Genomic DNA, 23,822 nt, shown 5'->3' on the forward strand with positions numbered 1-23,822 from the left:
GATTTGCTGATGTAATGAGAACGGTCTTGAAGGATTTCACTGTATTCAGATGCTGACTATTAATAGTGAAGATGGTCAATGATCCCATGATGAGTTAAATAGTTTACCTGGGAACATGGAGAATGGTTGAGTGGTAGCAATGGGACCTGTAGGTTCCTGGACAAGCTGAGTTCTGACAGGAGCTCCAGGGGAAAGAGATTTTCAGAAATGACAACAATTAAAACACGATTGAGTCTGTTTTCAATGATGTGGTCAATACTCTCACATAAATACACCAAAAACTGAAACAAATCCATTGTAATTGTCCTTACTTTGTTTTAGTTAGATTTTGTGTCTTTTCAAGCCTCCTATACATTAAATTGGTCTCCTTGAAACAATGTGTGAGGCGATGGAATGAGGCAGAAGACACTGTCCTATAGGGAGAGGTGGGTGCTGAATCTGGTACTGTCCCTATCATCAAGTGCACCTCTCCCCCTCACTACCTGCTTCTTGAGGATCCAGGGTGACGAAGCTTATGGCAGAAACCTCCTCCCCCTCTGCCTTGCCCCTTCACCTCAAATGTCCGTCTCCCACCTCTCACTCAGCCTCCTTCCCAAGTTTCAGCCTCGTTCCCTCAGCCAGAGGAAAGGAGACCACTGAGAACCAAATATTGTAGCTGCATGTCTTCAAACGATGCATGCACCAAGTAGTGACCTTTGGTGAGGCCATCTACACCTGCAACCGTGTGGATATCACTGCACTGAATGTGATGACACCAGCACATGTGCAAATGCATCCTCACGTAGTGATGTCAACAGCACAGGCTCTAGCTGTGACTAACTACTGTCACTGTCTGAATGCATGTGCATGTGGATCCATTTTGGTGTTGGGAATAACCCCTTGAACTGAGGGTGCTTGAGATCAATCGTATTACTGAGGTGTGGAGTCACATTTCGGTCAGGTGGGGTAAGGAGGGTAGATTTTGTTCCCCAAAATGTATTAGAGAGTCTGACGGGTTTTCAGTGACCATCAGTAATAGCTTCTGATTGCCATTGCTGTGACTGGCTTTCAATTGCAGATTTTTTGATCACATGTAAGTTTTGATCAGCTGCCAAGGTGGGATTTGAACACCTCTCCCCACAAGAGCATGAGTTTGTGCCTTTGGATTAATTGTCCAGAGAGACTATGACGAAGCCACCACTTCTCCCTGGGTTCATAGAACAGCTAATCACTTTCAATCTTGTTTTATATTGTGCTCCTTAGAGTGCATAAATATTTACACTTCAGCTTGGTGAAATACTTAATCACTTGCGGTTTATTCAATTTATTAAGTTGATGTTTGTAAATTTACTTCTAAATCTGAAGTGGAGCATCCTATGAGGTTAAGTTTATGTGAAGCACGTATTGCTTTGTACACTCTGAGGGTGGTTTCTACTCTGGAGAGGTTTCCTCTGTTCTTGTAAAGATCTGGAAACAAAATAAAGATGAGCTGACTCTGATCTCAAATGCTAATTAGGAATGAGATATTAACAGTCCCACTTATTGAAGCTGATGGGATTCCAAATTCTAGTCAATACTAATGCTGAATAATATCCTAATAAAGTTTAATCTGCTGTTGTGTAATGTTAGCATGTTTTGAGAAGATTTGTAGCTCAGGTTGAGGTTCTGGATGTAAATTTGCTCGCTGAGCTGGAAGGTTCATTTTCAGACATTTTGTCAGCATACTTGGTAACATTATCAGTGAGCCTCTGGTGAGGTGCTGGTGTTATGTCTCTCTTTATATTTGTGTTTCGTGTGAGGCCAGAACAATCTGCAACTAAGATACTTCTTTCCAACATGTGCCTTGCAAGATCAAAAATGCATTTTGTTTGAGGATGGTAGGTACAACAAACTCATCTTTTCCAACTATCTCCTTGGTGTCAATACTCTCCTTTATAAATGCTTCTTGAACAAATTCACTTCAGCAGCCTTCCTTCCTTTATTAATGAAGTATTTATTAGTTTTTTTTCATTTAAAAATTGTTGAAGTTGCTATTTCCTATTTAATCATAATTGGGATTTCTCCCAAAGTGACAGTTTGGTGGATAATACCTTTGTGTTCTTGTCATTATTTGGTCAAAATAAAAATATGAAGTTTTTTGTTGCTTTGTGCGAACAGTTTCCTGATGGATGTGATCATTTTTTATGTTGTTTTCCATTCTTAAGACACACATTTGCCTTTCCACCAAAAGCAACGTGTGAGGGCAATAATGGAGGCTCATTGGATAAGTTGCATGTTTCCACCACTAAGTCTGTGTTCTCGCTTATATGTTTTGAAGTGCTATACAACAGCCAAGAGGATTGGCTATGAGGAACATTTTGAAAATATTAAAGCTTTTGGTTCAAAGATGGTTCTTAAAATCTGAAGAAATGGCTGTAAGATAATGAACCTGCTTATGAGAAAACAGACAATATGAAATAGGCATGCAATAATAAAGGACTGGTTCATTACCATTTCAGTAGATGGTACTTTACAAAAATGATTCCAGGGAAGAGGACTTTCATTTATGAGGACAGATTGGAGAGACTGGAACAGTACTCCTTGGAGAGAAGTATGCTAGAAGTAGACGTGATAATGTTTTCAAAATCATGTGAGGTGTAGTTCAGGAAAATCTGTTTCTACTTGTGAAAGAATCAAGAATGAGAGGGCACAGATTTTAAGTGATTTGTAAACACAGAATATGTGATGTAAGCTTAAAAGGGCTTTGGATGTGCACTCCCTGGAGGTGTTGGAGGCAGGTCCATGTGAAACATTGGCAAGAGCATTGGATGATTTGATTAGAAAAAAAGTGAAAGAATAAGGAAAAAAAAAAGCAGGAAAATTGAATCAAATTCATAATGCTCATTGATAGATGTGGGTACAGTTACATTTAAAAGACATTTATAGGCAAGGTTAGAGGGATATGAGCTAAACATAAGCAAATGGGACTAGTTTAATTTGGGAAACTTGGATGAGTTGGACCAAAGTGTTGGGTTCGGTGCTGTGAGACTGTATAACTATGATAACTAGTGCAGCTGTAAAGGGCTGAATGACCCTCTTTTGCATTATATAACACTGGCTCCCATTCACCAAATTAAACAATGACTAAAAGATTGTTGCTGATGGTGCAGAAGGCAAGGAGAGGTACCCATGAGAGTGAAATCTGAGGGATAGAAATTAGGTTTGGGAGCTGGGTGTTGATTAGATGTCAATGCCTTAATAGATTGTAAAGTGTTTTGCTTTTAAAAGTCCTGCAGTTCAGACTTGCAATTGTTGGTGTAACTAGATCCTCATTCTCAGAAATTACTATTTTGCTGACTGGCATTTCATTACAAAGGAAAATCTTTGTCTCACCTTAAAAAAATTGGGATGTTGGGCCCATGGCAGCACCTCTAATTGCACATGAAAATGAACAAAGTAATCTCTTAAAGTTTAGTTTAATTTCTTGTTTTTGCTAATTGTTGTATTAATCTATTTTTCTTTCAGCATCCTTCCAAGTTGGCTGTTGGATCAAGTGAGGTGATAGCACCGTTTCAAAGCACGCCTGAGGTAAATGAGAGTTTGAGAAAGGACTTGGAAATGACGAGAAAAAGGTTTGAGTTGGCAAGGAAGGAGGTAAACAACCTTCAACTGGAGTTGTTGAACAGGAATAAACATTGCGAAGTCTTGAACGATGAGTGCAAGCGTGTGAAACAGGAATCGGAAGAGCAGATCAGGCAACTGGAAGATGCCTTAAGTGAAGTACAAAAGCGAATGTTTGAATCGGAAGGAAAAGTGAAGCTCCTGCAAGCTCATGTCAACGCGCTCAAAGATCACCTTTCAAAACAAGGTTCTGCAGGAAACAATCGAGCAGTGGATGAACTCAAAACTCAGTTGAAGGATGTGAAATCGAAACACGAGGAAGCATTGTCGGAGGTGGAGAGGCTCCAAAACCAAATCAAACTTGGCGTTTTATCAATACAGGAATCGGGTGAGGTTAAGCAAGTGGATAGATACAAGGAGGAGGTGAGAGAGATGAAGCAGGCTTTAACCATGTCAGAGCAAAAGAATCAAGAAACAGAGAGAAAGATAATTGGAATGGAGAATGAACTGAAGAGCATGGAGAAAAAGATATCGCAGTGTGTACCAGCTGAAGAGTTTGAGAATATGAGGAATTCGTTCATCAGTGGTTTGGAAGAGAAGGAGAAGCAGGTACTAGAAGCAAAGGATAAATATAATAGAGCTCAAAAGGAAGTTGTCCAGCTGCAGAAAGAACTGGAGAGAGAGAGGGCTCAAGCAGCTGCATGTGTGAAGATGGAACAATATCAGTCGTTAAAGAGTTCCTTTGACAGTCAGGGGGAGAAAGTTTCTGATATAACCCAAAAGCAGCAAAAGCTACAAAAAGAAAATGAAGCTATTCAGCAGGAAAATGTTCGCATCAAATCTGAACTAGAAGGCTTGAAACACAAAATTCAAGTGGAGTATGTACCTTTGAAAACCCATGACTCGTTAAAGTCTTCAATGAATCAAACTGTACAAGACCTGAACAAGCAAGTTTCTAAGGTGTCACAAAAGTACAAGGAGGCTTTGAAAGAATCAGAAAAGTTAAAAGTTGAGAAGAATACAATAAGGGATAACCTGAATCATGTGCAGACTCAGTATGTATCTCCAGAAAAGCACAAGAAGGAAATAACAGCTCTAAATTCCATTGTTAGCAAATCAAAGACTGAGTTGGAAGAACTCAACCAGAAGTATAGCCTGGCACAGAAGCAGACAGAAAATGTACTCCAAGAAATTGCTGCTTTGAAAGACTCTTTGAAAAGTCAATATGTCCCCTTGGAAAAACATGAGGAATTGAAAAAGGTTCTGAATGCTGCCTCAGAAAAAGCTGCACTTGAATTGTCATTAGCAACAAAGCAATGCAGTGAGGTGCAGAATGAGATGGCAAGGAGTGAGCAAGAGAAAAATCAGTTGAAAGAACAGCTAGTCATCCTTCAAGATCGAATGCAAAGAGAGTACGTACCCCTTCAGCAGCATGAAGAATTGAAGACTACCCTGAACTGCAGAGCGGAGGAACAGCAGAAGAAAGTTGATGAGGCTTTGTCAAAATACAAGGAAGCTCAGGAAGAAACCGTTGAGCTTCGCAAAGAAAAAATGAACCTTGCAAATGAGCTTCATATACTACAGGAATCCCTCAGTTCGCAGTATGTTCCTCTGGAAAATTATGAACAGAAACAGAATGAATTTAATGTCTCTTTGAAAGAACTGATGAATCAGTTGACCGAAAAGACCCAGCAATGCTCTGCGTTTCAAGAGGAAGCTAAAAAGTACAAGAAAGAGACTGAAGAGCTGAAGAAAACAGTTGGACATTTGGAAGAAAACTTGGAGAAACATTATGTTTCTAAAGATATATACGAAGAAATGGAAAGCAAGTTTGTTAATGGAATGGGTGAAAAGGATGAGCATGTGGAAAAAGTGATGAGGAAGTGTGCAGATGTTGAATTGCAAAGTGAAAGATCACAGAAGGAAAATGCCAAACTGCAGTCAGATATCCAGGCATTAAAAGAGAGTATACAGTTAAAGTACATCCCTGTTGAAGAGTTTGAGGCAATGAAAACATCGCTGAACAACAGAGTTTTGGAGCTGCAGAAAGAAAAGGAGAAGATGAAGACTTCTTGTGCACAGGAGCAGCAAAAGGTAGAAACCCTGTTGCTCCAGTTAGACGATCAGAAGAAGAGTTCTCTACCACTTCTAGAGCATACAGAATGGAAAGAGAAGATGGACACTGATATTGCCAGACTGAAGAACCAGCTGAATGAGCGAGAAGAGGAATTGAGAGGAAAGGTTACAGAGATTTCAAAACTGCAGGCAGATGCTGAAGCCTTGAGCAGGACAATTACAGAACTGAAAACAAAGGAGGCAAATGACCTATCAAAGCATGAAACGGTGAAGAGTACATTAGAGGCTCAAGTAATATCATTAAACAAAGACTTGGCAGAGTTGAAAGAGAAGGAGGATCAAATGTGCACTGAAATATTACGTGCCAAAGAGAAAGAACTATCGGCAAAAGATGAAAAGGAGACTTTTCAATCGCGTTCCTTCAGCTTTGAACAAGAAATTAAAGAACTTAAAAATAAATATGATGATTCCATGGCAACGATTTGTGATCTGCAGAAAAGTATTCAGGAATCTGCGAAGCAAATTGAGGCCAAGGATAACAAGGTAGAGTAAAAGGAATGCATGACTATTCGGGCATTGTGGGCGGGTGAGGGTGGGGGTTCCATTTGATGCTTTAAAATGGAAAGAAACTATTTAGTAAGATATTCCCATAAGGGGCGTCAAACTGTAGCCCATGGAAAACCAATAGTCATGAATTCGATCTAAGAAGCAATTAAAGAAGGAATTCAATAGCCAGGGAGTGGTGAGAATGTGGATCTCATTAGGGGGTAGTTGGGGTAAATAGTACTGATGCATTGAAAGGGAAGTTAGATAATCATGAGGGAGAAAGGAATAGAAGCTTATGTTGAGATAAAGTAAATAGGAAGTTTATGAAAGTTGATACCAGTATAGAGCACTTCATCTCTGATGAAAAGTCATCTAGACTCAACGTTAACTTACTCTCTCCATGGATGCTGTCTGACACTGTGATTTCCAGCATTTTATATTTTCAGTATAGATGCTAGCATCCGTAGTAATTTGCTCCCCCAGTATAGAACAATTTGGGCCAAATAACCACTTTCTGTCTTGTCAATTCTATGTATCTTTGAACTGGCACATTTTGCCTGTTTTTTGGTAGAATATTAACATTACCAAAGTATCGGTGCTGATATGTTGGAGGTTATTGAATCATAGGATTCCTACGTTGCATATAGAGGCCATTCAGCTGATAGAGTCTGCACTAGCCCTCTGAAGAGTATCCCACCCACACCCACACCCTATCCCTGTAACTCTGTATTCCCATCACTAACCAGCACATCCCTGGATATTTTGGCAATTTCCCATAGTCAGTCAACCCTTACCTGCACATATTTGGACTGTGCAAGAAAACCCACGCAGACATAGGGAGAATGTGCAAGGTCCATATGACAGTGGTCCAGTGCTGGAATCAAACCTGAGTCCCTGGTGCTGTAGGGTAGCAGTGCTGACCACATTGGGGTCCATGTTATCTGCTTTGGATTTACTATAGGCAATTAAATACTTTGCATACAGTAGAATGTTGACTGTTCTGTGAGGGAAAGTAGTTCAAGGTCCTGAGAGGCTCTTGCTTTCACGTGTGCAGTAAGTGTATAATATTTCTGAGCTGGTCTGTTATTATATGGGTGGTCATGTTACTAAACCAAGGAAGATGTTGATTGCCCAATATTCGCATTCTTCCAAAAGGGACTATATCTGCTCTTTCAAACAGCAAAGATGTCCGAGAACTCCAGTGAGTTCAGACTAAGGACATGTGTAAATGCAATGGTCAGTAATTATTTTGAGGATGTGTTTCCAAAGGCGATTCACATCAGCCTCTCCAGGAACTCTATCCTCAGCCTTAGTTTGCAGATGTTTGCAATTTTTAGTACTTTCAGAGAAAGATTCTTACGCCAGGCCATGCTTGCAATTTATTTGTTGTTTCTCAAATCCCATTTTAGAGATTTCAATTCAGCATAAATTGATAACTTGCAGTGATAGTACTGCAGGAGAGCTGTACTGTCAGAGATGGTTTCTTTTAAAGGTGCTGTTAAACTGAGGCCCTTCATGTTGCTTTGGGCTGGGGAGGGAGGGCAGCACTATCCAAAGAAGAGCAGGGGTATATCCTGAGTGTCCTCACCAGTATTTATCCCCCAACCAATAGCAGAAAAAATGATTATTTATATGTCCATGTCACATCCGTTCTTGTGGGAACTTGCTGTGCACAAATTGGTTGTTTCTCCTATATTTTAACGGTGACTACACTTCAAAAGGTACTCTATTGGCTGTGATATACTTCAGAATGTGCTGAGAATGTGAAAGGAGCAATGTAGACATGAGACTTTCCTCTAGCCCCAGTGAATCATTCTAAAATATATTTGGTTTCCAATCACACTGCGCCCTTCTTTACCATTCTGCCTTATGATGTGAACACTTGATATGTGGATTGAGGAGATTGATGATGTTTTTTCTGTCATAGATCACTGAGCTGTTAAACGATGTGGAGAGGCTAAAACAGGCGCTAAATGGCCTGTCTCAGCTTTCATACTCTGCCACGAACCCAAAGAGACCAAGCCAACAGATGGAGGCCCTCCAGGCTCAAATCAAAGATCTGCAGCAACAGCTGGCTGTACGTTGACCAGGAATTGTTTACACGCAGTGTTTGTATCTTTTCAAAATATTCAGAGTATCCAGCAAGATCCCTCAATTAATGTGTGGTACGATAGGACGGCACGGTGGCTCAGTGGTTAGCACTGCTACCTCAGTGCCAGGGACCTGGGTTTGATTCCAGTCTCGGGCGACTGTCTGTCAGTGTGGAGTTTGCACGTTCTCCCAGTGTCTGCGTGGGTTTCCTCTGGATGCTCCGGTTTCCTCCAACAGTCCAAAGATGTGCAGGTTAGGGTGAATTGGCTATGCTAAATTGCCCATAGTGTTAGGGGATGAGTAGGATAGGTGCATTAGTCAGGGGTAAATGTGGAGAAATAGGATAGGGGAATGGGTCTGGGTAGTTTACTCTTCACAGGGTCGGTGTGGGCCAAATGGCCTGTTTCCACACTGTGGGGATTCTGTGATTCTATTAGGTGCTGACAGATTCTATTTTGGATGCAGTAACTACTCCGTTCACAATCCCAGGATTACGCGGACTGGTATCTCTCACATCTAATACTTTTTCTTTCCATGCAATAGTTGTACGTGTAATTTTTTAACCATGAGTAAGATAGTCTAAAAGGTTGATTTAAATTGCTTGCTTGATATGCTGATTGCAGTTTTACTTTGGAGCTGCAATCTGCCTCCAATAGATTTGTTTATTTAAATAAGGATGGACCTAAAACCATTAAACTTTAATCAACCGGCCTCCTAAGGTGTTACATTTCAAATATTTAATGCATTACCAGCACTTGCACATCTTCAAAGCCGAGAGTGAAGGAGCAATTAATCTCTTTCAGCTATTCATGTGCAGCAGAGGAATATCAAATTTCAGTAATGCTTCTGTCATATCTGTTCAGGATGTGTTGCGGCTAAGATGTTAAGTGTTTTAACCTCCCTCAGGATCACAGAGTTTTTCATGCACTCGAGGTCAGAGCCAAATTCCATTTGTTAATCATTGCAGGAATAATTAAATGGCATTGAGATCCCGTGCTCTCCTGCTGCTGGTTAAATAATGGATGGAGATTTAGCAGCATGTCCACCGGAGATGCCATTGAGTTAATGTGTGCATGCAGACTCCATCCATGAGCTGCATCATAAGAGATGCCCAGCAACTACAATTTGTATGTCTGTGTGTCCCATTGCACTTTCTCAAGAGTCTGAGGCAGTATTAAAGGAGCAAACCCTGGCCTGAGAAACGCTGCTTCAAATATTAAAATACCTGGACTTCAGGTGTTAACTTATGAGGAGAGATTCGACAAATTAGGCATTTTCACAAGAATTTAGACATTTAAAGTGTGATCTGATTGAAATCTTCAAGATATTAACAGGAAAAGACAGGGTAGCTAAAGAGAAGCTGTTTCCACTGTTTGGGGAATTCTAGAACTAGGAGGCATAGTCTTAGAATGAGGGCCAGACTGCTCAGGAGAGATGTTAGGAAGCACTTCGACACAAGGGGTAGGAGAGATTTGGCACTCTCTTCCATGAATGGCAGGTGAGCATAGAATCATAATAGTGTGAGAACAGGCCATTAGGCCCAGCAAGTCCAAACTGATCCTTTGAAGAATAACCCTCCCAGACTCTTTCCCTACCCTATAATTCTACATTTACTTCTGACTAATGCACCTAACCTACACATCCCTGAATATTATGGGCAATTTCCCATGGCCAATCCACCGAACCTGCACATCTTTGGACTGAGGAAGGAAACCGGAACACCCAAAGGAAACCTACGCAGACACTGGGAGAATGCGCAAACTCCACGCAGACAGTCACCCAAGGCTGGAATCGAACCCAGGTCCTTGGTGTTGTGAGGCAGCAGGGCTAACCACTGCTGGATGCTGGGTCAGTTGTTAATTTTAAATCTGAGATCGATAAATGCTTGGTAAGCAAAGGTACTAAGGGATAGTGGCCAAAGGCAGGTTGAACGGGTTAGCTTACAGATCAACTGGGAAAAAATGAGGACTGCAAATGCTGGAAACCAGAGTCTAGATCAGAGTGGTGCTGGAAAACCACAGCATGTCAGGCAGCATCCGAGGAGCGGGAAAATCGACGTTTTGGGCAAAACCCCTTCATCAGGAATGGAGGTAGGGAGCCTCTGGGGTAGAGAGATAAATGGGAGGAGGGGTGGGGCTGTGGAGAAGGTAGCAAAGAGTATGATAGGTGGATGAGGGTGGGGATGGCGGTGATGACCAACTCCTCCACCACCACCAGTCATCGTCTCTGTCTGAGCGAGCACTCCTATGATCCTTTGGGGCTATGGCAGCTTGACCTGTTTCCACATCAATCCTCATTGTCACAAATGAAAGCTCCTGGTGGAAATATTAGCATATTGTTATGGAGTACAGATTGGCTGATGAACAGGAAGCAGAGTTGACAAAAATTTCAGGTTGTTAAGGTGTAATGTCTAGTGTACCACAGGGATTGTTTCACATTTCCTGCATCCCATTTCTTTTCTTTTTATATTATGGATAGATTCTTGGAAAGCAAGGTGGGGTGAAAGGTTATCAGGAATCAATGGGAATGTGAATTTGATGTTCAGTCACAGTGCCACGTTCTTACTGAATGGTGAACATGCTTGAGGGATGATTGGCCTATTCTTCACTCATATGTTTGCATTTATATATCTTTCGCTGTCAGATTTTTTTCTCTCGCTCACTCTCTTTCTGCAATCTCATTAGAGATAAACCAAAAGAGTGCAATCATGAAGTAGATTTTCATATAAAAGTTAGTGGTAACCAAAGGGTGTGGCTGTCGGAGCTGTCAAGAGAAAGCCTTTGCTTGAGTAAGATTATTGAGGGATGTGAGATGGAGGTAAGTGGAGTGGTGGTACAAATCAGTCTCTATCTAAATAAATAGTGAGGCTGTCTTGACTGGCTTTCTCCTTCCTCTGTTAATTCCAGTCTTTTCTGTCTCCTTGTAGTAGCGCAGCTGCCTACAGTTTTGTTGCTCTCTGGGGGTCTCCAGTACCTTTCCCTGTGCCGTATACCTCTGGGCAGTTTCCAGTACCTTTACCCCGACTGAACCTCTTGGGCAGTCTCCTCCTGTATCTTTCCCTGTGCTGTATACATCTGTTGGGCGGTCTCCAGTACATTTACTGTGCTGTATACCTCTGGGCAGTCTCTAGTACCTTTACCCCTGCTGTATATATTTGTTGGGTGGTCTCCACTACCTTGTGCTGTATACTTATGAGGGCTCTGCATTACAGGTTTTTCTTCAGTTATTAATTTCCAGAATGCCTGGATGTCACTTGCAGCGTCAGTACCTTGTGATGCCTGCAGAAGTTGTGCATACTGAAAACTCACAAACAACAATCTAATAGTGACCAAAGTGTCTGTTTTTGTGATGTTGGTTGAGGGATAAACCTAGAAACATAGAAAGCAGGAGCATACTATTCAGTTCTTTGATCTTGCTCTGCCATTCAATATGATCATGTTTGACAATGCAACATAACAACCTGTTCCTGCTTTTTCCCACCATATCCTTTGATCTCTTTATCCCCAAGCACTATATCCAACTTCTTGAAATCCTATAATGCTTTGGTATCAACTCGTGTCTGTGATAGGATGAAGAAATTTCTCCTCATCTCAATCCTGAAAGGTTTAACCCGTGCCCTTAGACTGTGACCCCAGCTTTGAACTCCCCAGTCCTCCGGAACAAGCTGCCAGCATCTACCCCTTGTCTTGTTAGAATTTTATAGGTTTTTGAGATTTCCCCCTTTGTTCTCTGAGCTCCAGTGAATATTACTTGAACTGATCCAATCTGACCTCCTACTTCAGTCCTGCCATTCCAGGATCAGTCTGGTAACCTTGTGTTGCAAGAACTTCCTTCTTCGGATAGAGACCAAACCTCTGTGTAATATTCCAGGTGTGGTTTCACCAAGATGCTGGAGAATTGCAGCCAGACATCTTCACCCCATATAGCAGTTCAGTGGTTATCACTGCTGCCTTACAGCGCCAAAGACCCCAGGTTTTATTCCAGCCTTGGGTGACTGTCTGTATGGAGTTTGCACATTCTATTCCTGTCTCTGTGGGTTGTGTACATTAGGGGAGATAGGATGGGGGTTGGATCTGGGTGGTATACTCCTTGGAGGGTTGGTGCAGATTCGATAGGCCAAATGGTCTCTCTCTGCACTGTAGGGATTCTGTGTCCTTGAATCCTCTCATTCTGAAGACCAAAATACCATTTGCCTTCACCAGCTGCTGCACCTGTGGGCTTACTTTTGATAAATGGTGCATGAAGACACTTGGGTCTTGGTGAACATTCCCCCTTTTAAATTTATAGCCTTTCTGTTAACAATCTGCTTTCCTGTTTTGCTGCTAACATGGATAACCTCTCAGTTATCCACGCTATACTGCATCTACCCTCTCACTGAGCCTGTCCAAATCACACTGGAGCAGCCTCCTCACAGCTCACCCTCCCACCACCACATTCCCCCCGGGACAGTTTGGATGTATTACTTTTAGTTCTCTCATCTAAATTATTAATATATGTTACAAATAGCCGGGGTCCTAGCACTGATCCATGAGGTACCCCATTATTCACTGCCTGCCAATTGGGGAAAAAAACATTTATTCCTCCAGATTCCTGTCTTGTCAACCAATGTTTTTTCCATTTCAACACACTACCCCAATCTGATAGACTTTAATTTTGCGTGCTAATCTTTTATGTGGGACTTTATTGAAATCCTTCTGAAAGTCTAAATGAACCATACTTACTGGCTTCCCTAGTTAATTCTGAGTTACATCCATGAAGAATTGCAGTAGATTTGCCAAGTGTGATTTCCCTTTTGTAAATCCATGCTGACTCTGTCTGATCATGCCACTGATTTCCAAATACTCAGCGCACAGTAGACTGTAGCATTTTCTCCGCTACCTGAGTCAGGCTAACTCGTCTGTAATTCGCATTCCTCCTTCAAGTAAGTAAATATTGACCAAGACATGACAGCTACCTCCCTTTCTGTTCTTTTGAAATAATACTGTGCAGTGTTTCAGGTCTGCCCATCAAGAGGGCCTACAGGACCTGACTCATTGGAACGAGTATCTCCCTCAGTGTGACCTGAGCCAATCCCTCATGATCAAGGATGACTTGCTCCCTCACAACTATAGAGCTCTCTGTTGAGTGAAAAGTCTGATACATGTTCTCCTGTCTCTATCTGGTGGGGCAGATGGTGGTTGGGGAAATGGGAGGGTCATTTTCAGATTGCCCCACACTTCTTTGACTCCAGCTTACCCTTGATTGCTCAGTAGAGGACTGAGCTTGTTAGCTTTTATTCTTCCTTGAGTTGGACTTGAACTCACAATCATCATGACACTCACTGAGACACAGCTGACACTGACCAATGCATCCTATGATTTTGTTTTCAAACCTTTTGTGAATGCTATTAGTTCCCTTCCTTTAAGAGGTGAGGTGATTTGATCATTTTTGTGTCCTGCACTGATGGCTGGATCATACAGTCAGCATTTTGTGACGTTTTGGTGTTCTCATTCCCCCTTGTTCTGTAGGATGCTGACAGGCAACATCGAGAGGTCATTGCAATCTATCGAACACACCTACTCAACGCTGCCCAGGTAAAGTGGAATAACCGCCAAAACAAGAGAAATTGTGTGCAAGTAATCACTGCTAATGCAGACGGGGAGAACTGGATAAGTTGTGTTGCTTAACCTTGTTTCTGGAGCTGTTCCACTGTTGTAAAAAGAGTTGCAATCTGTTGTCATAGAGTCATAGAGATGTACAGCATGGAAGCAGACCCTTCGGTCTAACTCATCCATGCCGACCAGATATCCCAACCCAATCTAGTCCCACCTGCCAGCACCTGGCCATATTCCTCCAAACCCTTCCTACTCATGTAGGCAAAAGTGAGTCTAGATTATAGTGGTGTTGGAAAAACACAGCAGGTCAGGCAGCATCCGAAGAGAAGGAAAATGGATGCTTCGGGCTTTTTGAAAATTGAAACATCGATTTTCCTGCTCCTCGGATGCTGCCTGACCTGCTGTGCTCCTTCCTACTCCTAGACCTGTCCATGTTTTGAAATTATTTGGTTACATTTTCTCAGCAAGGTTGATGAATGCAGTTGAAAACTGTTAACTCATTCAATGAGCATCACCAGAACTCCAATCCCATTAGTGTTTAACTGATGTAAAAGTTTACCAGTTGCTCATGCTGTTGGTCCCATGTGGTTTTCTTTAATCTGAGGGGTTTGGGTTTGTCCATGTAAGCAGTTGTGTTCTTGGGTAAGATTCTGATGTCACCCTGGAGTGTCAATTGAGATATGTGATATGGCATTCGAACATCTCTTTGCAAAATGATGACCATCACAAAAGACTCCATCTTCTGGCTCTGCTTTATCATGTGTCTCAATGTGGGCCACATAATACTGAAAAGTTACACCAAATCTTCATAAACTGCTGCGTCCAGTCTCAGCTGGAATACTGTGTTCACTTCCAGGCCTTAAGAAGTATGTTAAGACTTTGCAGAGTGCAGTTGCTGTGATAGCAAGGATGGAAAGTCTTTGGTTATAAAAACTGAAGAAGCAGGTATTCTGTGTCTTGGGAACATCAGAGGTTAAGGAGAGATTTAATAAAGATGTCCAAAGTTGAGGGATTTTGATAGAGTAAACATGATGAAGAGGTGATTAACCAGATGTGACAGAATTCAAAGAATCTGGCAAAGAAGCCAAGGGGAGATAGTGCATTCCAGATCACAATTTACTCTAAAATAAACACTATCTGAGGGGGTGGTGAAAGCAGATTCATTCGTAATTTTCAAAAGGGAATTGGAAAAATGCTTGAAGAGAAATGAGAACTTGCCGGGTTATGGAGAAAGAGCAGGAGAGTGGAGCAAATTGGTTGGCTCTTTCAGAGAGCTGACATGGCACATGTGGACTGAATGGGCCTTTTTTGTTGCACAATTGTATGAATGACCTCATCCTCTTACCTGTTTTCTTCCATTTCTGACCTTAAGAAAGGGGGGACAAAAGTAATGTTTTCTTCACTTTTGTTTCCAGGGTCACATGGATGAAGATGTACAAGCTGCCTTGTTGCAAATTATTCGGATGCGGCAAGAGTTTGTCTGCTAGCAGAGTTCCTGGAGGCCAATTATTTACTATTGCTGTATTAAAACTCTAACCAGATTACTCCAGTTTTGCTGTAGCATTTATCCCAGTGGCCTAAATTCTTCAACTGTGATACTCAATCCCCTATCTCCAATATCTCCACCCCCTCACTTTTTATATACACAAAAAAAAGTTAAGCTATTTCCAATTCCTGTTGACTTACCTGTTGGTAATTCCAGGTTTTCATTTAAATGCGGAAGTGTAAGAAACAAGTTAGCTTATTGGAACATCACAAAATAAATTCTGCAGACTGACAAAAAGTTTTTTCATCTGATGTCACCCTTGTTGGACTATAAACATTCAATACCAAGCACGTAGGCCTTTTCTCAACCTTCTCTACCTGGGAAATGTGCAACTACAAAGATTTTCATGTGACTTCCAACTGAAGGTGTAGCATCTGCAATTGAACTAGGATTGTATTATCTGGTATTTACAGAACTTGTGTGAAAAATTGCTGCAAATTGAACAAACAATGTTTTTTAAAAAAAGTTGTTTTTTGAACAAAAGACAAAAGCTGTAACCCCTCCTCGCTTCAGCCTTTGGGTCCAATGAGTTGGGAATTCATAAGGAAGTTTCCACACTTCTAACTAATTTAAGAATGTCTACACTTTTTAAAAAAATATCCAGTCCAAAACTGCAATGGCAATAGCACAGCAAGAATGTGCTTTTTGTGCTTTGAGCTATCAGTAGTAATGACTTATTCCAAGGTCTTTTGACCTGCCAGCACAGACTGACTCTTCATATCTGCGCTGAAGGATGGAGGGACACAGTTGCCACAGTTTTGTTTCATGAATTGGTTTTCTGGATAATTTAGTTTGCTTTTCAAAAAAATCATCCCTATTTTCCCTACTCCTGCAACTTTCCCCAATCTGATAACATGCTGGAGGATGTTTGGGAGCAACATGATGTCAGTCTTTTTGAAAGCGGGTTTTTTTTTTACCTGATTCAAACTGTAGGACAAAGTCAACATCAACTGTAGGACACTTGAAAGTTAGCAGCTTGCTCACCAACTTGCCAGGCTATACTCCTCCTGCATTTTGTGCCTTTTTTTTTAAAGTTTGGATTTGCAGTTTTCATTTTTCCTCCTCGTTCTCAAAACTTGATCTTCGATTTCCCCTGACACATCATTGCACCCAGACCACCATCTGCTAAATTCCTGATCTCATTCTGACAGTGTGGAAGTTTTGCAATGGCCCCAGTTTGTCTCTGTTCCTCACTGCAAAGGTTTAGGGAAAAAGAGACCATAGATCATACAAACATTTGTATCAAAGCTTGATCATTACCTTAAGGCTAATGCTGTCATGGAAGATAAAATGGGGTGGGTCCTTTCTCACATGACATTAAAAAAAACTGATTAATCTGCTGGCGATCTGGAATATTATTTTCCCACTGAATTTCAGGGACTCTGTATTTAATATATAATTTGAAAGCGGAGAATGGAAAAGATCATTCATTTAAGAAAAGCTTTCAGCAATCTGGATATGACAAAGTAGAATCTCCTGTATTTTTTTTGGAAAAGGTCTTGAAATTACATTGAACAACCATTTGTGCATTTATATGTAAATGAATTTGTGGAAAATTCCTCCTATAATGACAGAGGAGTAACCTACTTTAAATTAGAGGGTTAATACAGCAGTGAAAGTGGCTTGGCAAAGCTTTTTCAAAATGAACACATTTGGCATTTCTACAGCAATGTTCATATGGTGTATTTCCAGGTTGAAGCCAACTCCAATGTAGAGATTTCTCAGTAGTGTTACTTGGCTGGCCAAGTCTCAGTTCTAATTTAACTAAGTTAACCAACGTGCTTTCGTTTTGCAAAATACTAATGCAATTTGTAGATTTGCATTGGGTTCCTGCTGTATCTTATTACGTATTAATGCAGTTGAAAGAACTATTTTTCCAATATATATCCTTTATAGAACTGAGTTACAGTGATATTTCTCAGCTGGACTGGTCTGTCTGTTTTTGTTACTGAATAATGTGGATACATAGGCAGCTTCTGTTTAATTTTGAGAGTATGCAACATTTTACTCTTCATCCACACTAAAAGGTTAACAATTAATACTGTGACTGGAACAATCATTTTGTGAATGAATATCATTTATCTAATTATAGACCTACAGCTGTAAATGATAGTTAAATTTCTTTGAGACTCGTTATAGTGTACTGTGCTATCATCCCACCCCATACCATTGTAAGCTAGGTTTTAATTTATGAAAGTCGTGGTTGTAATCAGGAAAATAACACTTCCAGTTTGAAGAAAAAATTGTTTTTCAGGGATATCAAGTTTTGTGAAGCTGGTGTCTGTGCTTTGACCTAGATCACTACTTCTATTGTATATTCATGTGCACCCACTTAAAGTTCTGGTCTAACATGAGACTTAAATCCCAGTGTTGACTGGATAAAATGAATTTGTGCATTATTCAAAATGCATCTCTGTTTTTTTACTGCTCTCTTTCCATGATTGTTTTTTTTCCAGATGAAGATGGTTGTCTGTTTTTTCACCATACACCAATCCTCTCTGTTTGATTACTTTGAACATTGCCAGATGATTACTCTGGTAAATGTCTCCTTTTTTTTAGATTAGGCCCAACCAGTCCACACCGACCTTCCAAAGAGTAACCTACCCATTCCCATTTCTCTCTGACTAATGCACCTAACATTGCGGGCAATTTAGCGTGGCCAATTCACCTGGCCTGCACATCTTTGGACTGTGGGAGGTAACCGGAGCACCCAGAGGAAACCCACGCAGACACTGGGAGAATGTGCAAACTCCAACAGACAGTTGCACGAGGCCAGGATTGAAACGGAGACCCTGGCACTGGGAGGCAGCAGTGCTGACCTCTGAACCACTGTGCAGCCCTTTTGTTGGCTGTGTTCCCTCCTCTTTACTATCTTCACCCTTGATCGGCACCTCTTGGAATGCTGTATCTTGTCTGATGTAGCTGGGAGCACAGGAGAGCTTCCAGTCTGGTGTAATGCTCCCTCCCATACATCACTGACCTGTGGCACGAGACTATCAAGAGAGCTACTGTTCGTTTATTGTTAGGCAACATAAACTTGCTGAAAATCTTTCCAATTTTATCAACATAGGAATTACTCGAAGTAGAAAGGTAACCTAAATCATCACCAATGATACAGGATAATGGAATTGCTGACTGCTCACTGTGATTAATCTCAATCACGGAGTCTCCAGCAGACTCTGAAGAGATGAGGAAAGCCTGCAGGGAGTGGAGAACTTTAGCATCCAAGTGTCCAAACTTGCATCTTCTCCCCAAGCAACACAGTGGCTCAGTGGTTAGCACTGCTGCCTCACAGAGCCAAGGACCCAGGTTTGATTCCATGTTACATTCCCTTACATGTTTGCATCTCAAAGTACTTGTACAATTGGTCCAATTTCCATTGGAATTAATTAATATGATCATTGTACGTTAATTCTATGCAGTACCATAGATCAATCGCGCATTAAGTTTTTGCAGGTCAGTTTTGATATTATCCTTACTCTCCCTGAGTTTCCATTATTGGATGATGTTCCCACAGGATGTTATTCTGGGCACGAAAATGATCAATGCTTGTGAGTGATCATGCTGGTCAAAATGTCTCCATGACCTCACAGCATGCAATTGGCTAGCAATATTTACATTTGACAATTCTTTGTCTCCCCTTGACTGCAAAGCTGGTAGTTTATCACACAAAGTATAAAGACAATTGTATCTGGAAAATCATATAGTGTACATTTGAGCTGAATAGATTAATAGTTTCAACAGAAATGTTCAGTCTGTCTTCTGTATATTTGCATCATCTGATTCAACAGGAGGTCGTTGTTAACAGTTAAGGTGCACTGTGATTACACGCATAACAGCATTTCAACCTTCTGTACTACCTGATTTAAATCTTGTTATTATTCAGTGTGTGCACAGTCCGTCTGGAGTTTAGTGCCTCCTCCTGTGAGACTTTAAATATTCATGCTTTTCCAAATGGCTTAGATTGAGATTTCAGTCAATTCTGCTTTTTTTTTTGATCCAGTCAGAAAAGCATTTTTAAATTGGATCATTGATGTGAAATTATGTAGAATTGTGGAATAATCGTCAGATTAGTATGAGGCATTGGGGAATGGGACACCTTTTTGATGAATGTGGAAGACCCTTTAATTCATTCAGACATAACGCCGAGTTGTTAGCTAAATAATTCTCTGATTTCAATCCTTCTCTCTACCTGAATGACCATTCAATATTTAATCTTTAAGGATGTTCCTGGCATTGGTTTGTTCTCCCATTATGTAACCCAACATTCCTAAGTTGGAATAAATCTCCTACTCCCTCCCCAGCATTTTATAACCACATCTTCACCCAAGACTATCTCTAAATGTGTCCTTAATTCCTCATTGAATACACATCATTTCACACTGGATCCCCTGCTGCATTCAAAAAGAACAGGCAGTGTTTAGTTCATTGATTTGGAACAGATTAATCTGAAACTAAGCACTGTAGTCAAACACTACATGGTATGGTCAAGTCTTTTGATGTAGAGTTTAAAAGTTAGCCCTTTTTTAAGCATAGTAAATAATAGGTCAACACGTCACCTTTGCTGCCAGGTTACTGAAGAGAATGGGTCAGCAGTCATGTGATCTTGCATCACTTCCCAGTGATGTAATCTCTGATTTTATATACTCACAGTAATCTTTTACACTGCAAACACTTGCATTGAATTTACAACAAAGAAATGGGCAATTCGATCCAATTAGTCTGTACTGGTGTTTAAGTTCTGTATAAAGCTCAACCATTCTACATGATTTAACCTTCCAGGTGTTTCAGATTTTTAGGGTTTTACAAACAGTGTTTTCTTAATTGTTCTTTCTAAAGCATCATTGCCAAACTCTAGGACAAGACTTTACTTAAATTTGGATGAATACATTTTTGAGCTTTCTCTGAAGTGCAGGGCTCTCCCTTCACTCCCGATCTTGTTTTCTCATGTTCTCTCTCATTGTTTCGCTCGCTCTTTTTTCTTTCTCTCTCTCTCCCTCACTCTCTCTTTCTCTCTCTCATATTTTCTCTTTCCTTCATGTCTGGATAAAGTTTGTTCAGCAGATCTCTTGGTGTCATTCCCCGGTTTGATTCTGCTGCAAGGTTAAGTCCGTCTTGCAAAAAGTGCTGGTCTGTTGGGGCGAAGAATTTTCTGGAAAGGTCAAGTGCTGTAAGCTGAGCCATCCTAGCTTTAAATGGTTGCTATAGGACACCAGCAATCGACGCTGCCAGACTGTAGTCCCATTTCCTGTTTAATTCAAAGCTGAGGCCTTCTGATCAAATGTCACTGTATGATACCAGCTGACATCTCCTTAATGGTTTAGACATGGTTTGTTAAATACTCCATTGATCTGCCAACCCATTCCTACAAGTAACCACTACTTGGTTTATAGTCTGAATAGTGAAAATTGCAGTTTAACCATACAACTCTAAGGTATAGAGATGGCTGTTGTGAAGAGGCAGAAATCAGTTTGATGGTGTATCTGGTCCTGAAAATGCACTTGTTTCTGTACAGCTCTGACATCTCCATGAATGCTGCTAACAGCAACGCTATCGTGTGAACCTAGTATGTCTTTTTGTGGAAAAAGGAATTGAGAGCTATATCAAAACTGAGAGGTGTCCCCTGTTTAGAGGGAATACCAGAAAATTTTTGCAAAAGCAAAAGTTACTTTAAAATCAATCTCCCTCTCTCGCACTCTCGCTCACTCGCTCACTCACTGTCCACTGCTAGTAACCCATTGAAAAGTACCTTGTATTGTCATGAAGAGGAGATTGATAAGAAGGGTCCTCTCGCATCTCCCTGTAAAATTAGTCTCTGTCACTTGCCTTTCCAATTCACCAGATCTTGCTCACAAACTTGCTTCTTGCCAGTTAATATTTACGTAGCTCTAATGTGATACTTTAAATAACGGTCAGATCAGAGACAAGTAACCCATCTCCTAACTCACCGAAGCCTGTCCACCATCTAAAGGTGCAAGTCAGGAGTGTGATGGAATACTCCCCACTTGCCTGGATCTGTGCAGCTCCAACAACACTCGAAGCTTGACACCTCCAACAGCAATGGCTAATAACAGCAGTGTGCAAGATGTAAAGCAGTAACTCCTCATGTTTCATTCAACAGTGCATTCCAAACCTGCAAACTCAATCATCTCAAAGGGCAGCAGCTGTATGGAAATACCAGTACCTTCAAATTCCCTTCAAGCCACAAAACATTCTGATTTTGGTATCACAGAGTGCGAGTATTGCTGAAAAAGACACATTTTGTCAATCTATTGTATGTTATACTTGTCAGGACAATTTGCAAGAACTACCGGAGCAAAAGGACAATGCCATCAACGCTCTGAGGAGAGTGCTGGTTGGTTGATCCGGACTCTGGCAGAAGGGTTGCTTTGGTGAATGTAGCAGTTAATGATGGAGATGTACAGTATGAAAACAAACCCTTCGGACCAACTCGTCCATGCTGACCAGATATCCTAAATTAATCTAGTCCCATTTGCTAGCACTTGGCCCATATTCCTCAAAACCCTTCCTATTCATATACCCATCCAGATGCTTTTTAAATATTGCAGTTGTACCAGTCTCCACCACTTTCTCTGGCAGCTCATTCCATACACGTACCACCCTCTGCGTGAAAAAGTTATCCCTTAGTTCCCTTTTATATCTTTTCCCCCTCACCCTAAACCTATGCCCTCTAGTTCTGGACTCCCCACCCCAGGGAAAAGACTTTATAAACCTCTATAAGGTCACTCCTCAGCCTCCGATGCTCCAGGGAAAACAGCCCCAGCCTATTCAGCCTCTCCCTCAAGCTCAAACCCTCCAAACCTGGCAACCATTCTTGTTTGTAATTCTTTTTCTGAACCCTTTCAAATTTCACAACATACTTCTGATATGGATGGAGACCATAATCGCACAATATTCCGAAAGCAGCCTAACCAATGTCCTGTACAGTCGCAACGTGACCTCTCGACTCCTATACTCCATGCTCTGACTAATAAAAGAAAGCATACTAAACACCACCTTCACTATCTTATCTACCTGCAACTCTCCTTTAAAGAAGCTATGTACCTGCACTTAGAAACTGCTAAAATTTGTTTAAATTTTAGACAAGGTGGACTGATACTGATTGCTTGAAATATTGCACTGACAAGTGAAGGGTTATCACTTATTTTCTTGACTTGGAGCAAATGCAGTGCATGTATGTGCTTCTTCCTGCCTGTGAAGACCAGGGCTTAGTGTATCAGCACTCTCCAGGACACCACACTGAGAGTCTATTGGCTGCACTAAACCCGTTGTCATTGTGATGCATCATGCCATGATTGTTTGCCAAATGCTGTTCCATTGTATCCGATGTTTTACTTTACAAGCGCTGGCTGGTTGGTTATGGTTAATACCTTGTTTTTTATGAACAGCCAAAGGTTTTGATAAAATTCTGTTTTGGCTTTACTCATGTTGTCGTTTCTTTGCTATCGATGGTTCAAAATATTGGAACTCTCCGCCAGCTGTATCTGTGCAACATGAACAGCAACATTTCACCATCTGCTACTGCTAGATACTTCACGATGGACAATATGTGCTGGGCCAGGCAGTGATGCCTGTATATCCATGAAAGATCTACAGATGACTTCTTCAGTGTATTTTTTGGTAGGTGTGTTGCTGATACCATGTAAACGATCAGCTCTGCAAATAAATGCCACACCAGTTAACCTGCCTTAACACACCTTATATGCATCAGTAGTTAATTTGAGTACAGAATGCCAATATGTTTAAGCGATATCTAGGTGTTTAAATCCAAACCTTATAAAAGGGCACAGCTACTCAAATTCAAACATTGTCAGCTCAATGGCTTGCACTTTCAACTGTGACTGAGTGTTGTGGGTTCAAGTGTCACTCCAGCAACTTGAGCACAAAACTTTAATTTGACACTTCAGTGTGAGAGTCCTGCATTGTGAGAAGTACTGGATTTGACTTGAGACATTAACTGGAGGCCCAGTCTGCCCTCTTAGCTGCAGGTTGTCACTCACTGCCTTGAAGAGAGGGGGTATTCTCCCTTGTGTTCTGATCAATGTTTTATTTACTTAATCATTTATGAAGTTCGAGCTTACTGTGTGCAGAAGTGTGGCTGTAAAATGTTTGGGGACGTGTGCGGTACTAATACACACCTTCATCTATTTCCATCCTCCTTTCCCACTTATACTTTCTCAATCAATGATCAACTGTCCAACATACACTTGTAGTCACTTACATGCTGCAGATATGATTGGTCATTGCCTTGTAAACAAACCCAGACACCCGCATCTGTGTAGTGCCCTTGAAATATTAGTTGTGACACGAGAGATTGGGTGGGGGGAGGGGGATGGGGAGAGGAGAAAGACTAGTTCCGAAGAGTAATG

General features: G+C 41.1%; 1 protein-coding gene across 8 annotated transcripts in view; it reads left to right on the top strand.

Annotated features, from left to right (window-relative positions):
- The window catches only part of LOC122540891 (uveal autoantigen with coiled-coil domains and ankyrin repeats protein-like), a 155,177-nt gene extending 137,346 nt beyond the window's left edge, over positions 1-17,831 (top strand). For 7 of the 8 annotated variants that reach the window (XM_043677132.1, XM_043677133.1, XM_043677131.1 and 4 more), the window contains 4 exons: positions 3,484-6,198; positions 8,129-8,278; positions 13,800-13,865; positions 15,302-17,831. In XM_043677132.1, the coding sequence (XP_043533067.1) occupies positions 3,484-6,198; positions 8,129-8,278; positions 13,800-13,865; positions 15,302-15,373 (3,003 nt within the window). In that variant the 3' untranslated portion in view covers positions 15,374-17,831. The remainder of the gene's footprint in view (positions 1-3,483; positions 6,199-8,128; positions 8,279-13,799; positions 13,866-15,301) is intronic. The other variant, XM_043677139.1, reaches the window with a different exon arrangement.
- Positions 17,832-23,822: the final 5,991 nt, after the last annotated feature.

Source organism: Chiloscyllium plagiosum, chromosome 36 (assembly GCF_004010195.1).
Source record: "Chiloscyllium plagiosum isolate BGI_BamShark_2017 chromosome 36, ASM401019v2, whole genome shotgun sequence".
NCBI lineage: Eukaryota > Metazoa > Chordata > Chondrichthyes > Orectolobiformes > Hemiscylliidae > Chiloscyllium > Chiloscyllium plagiosum.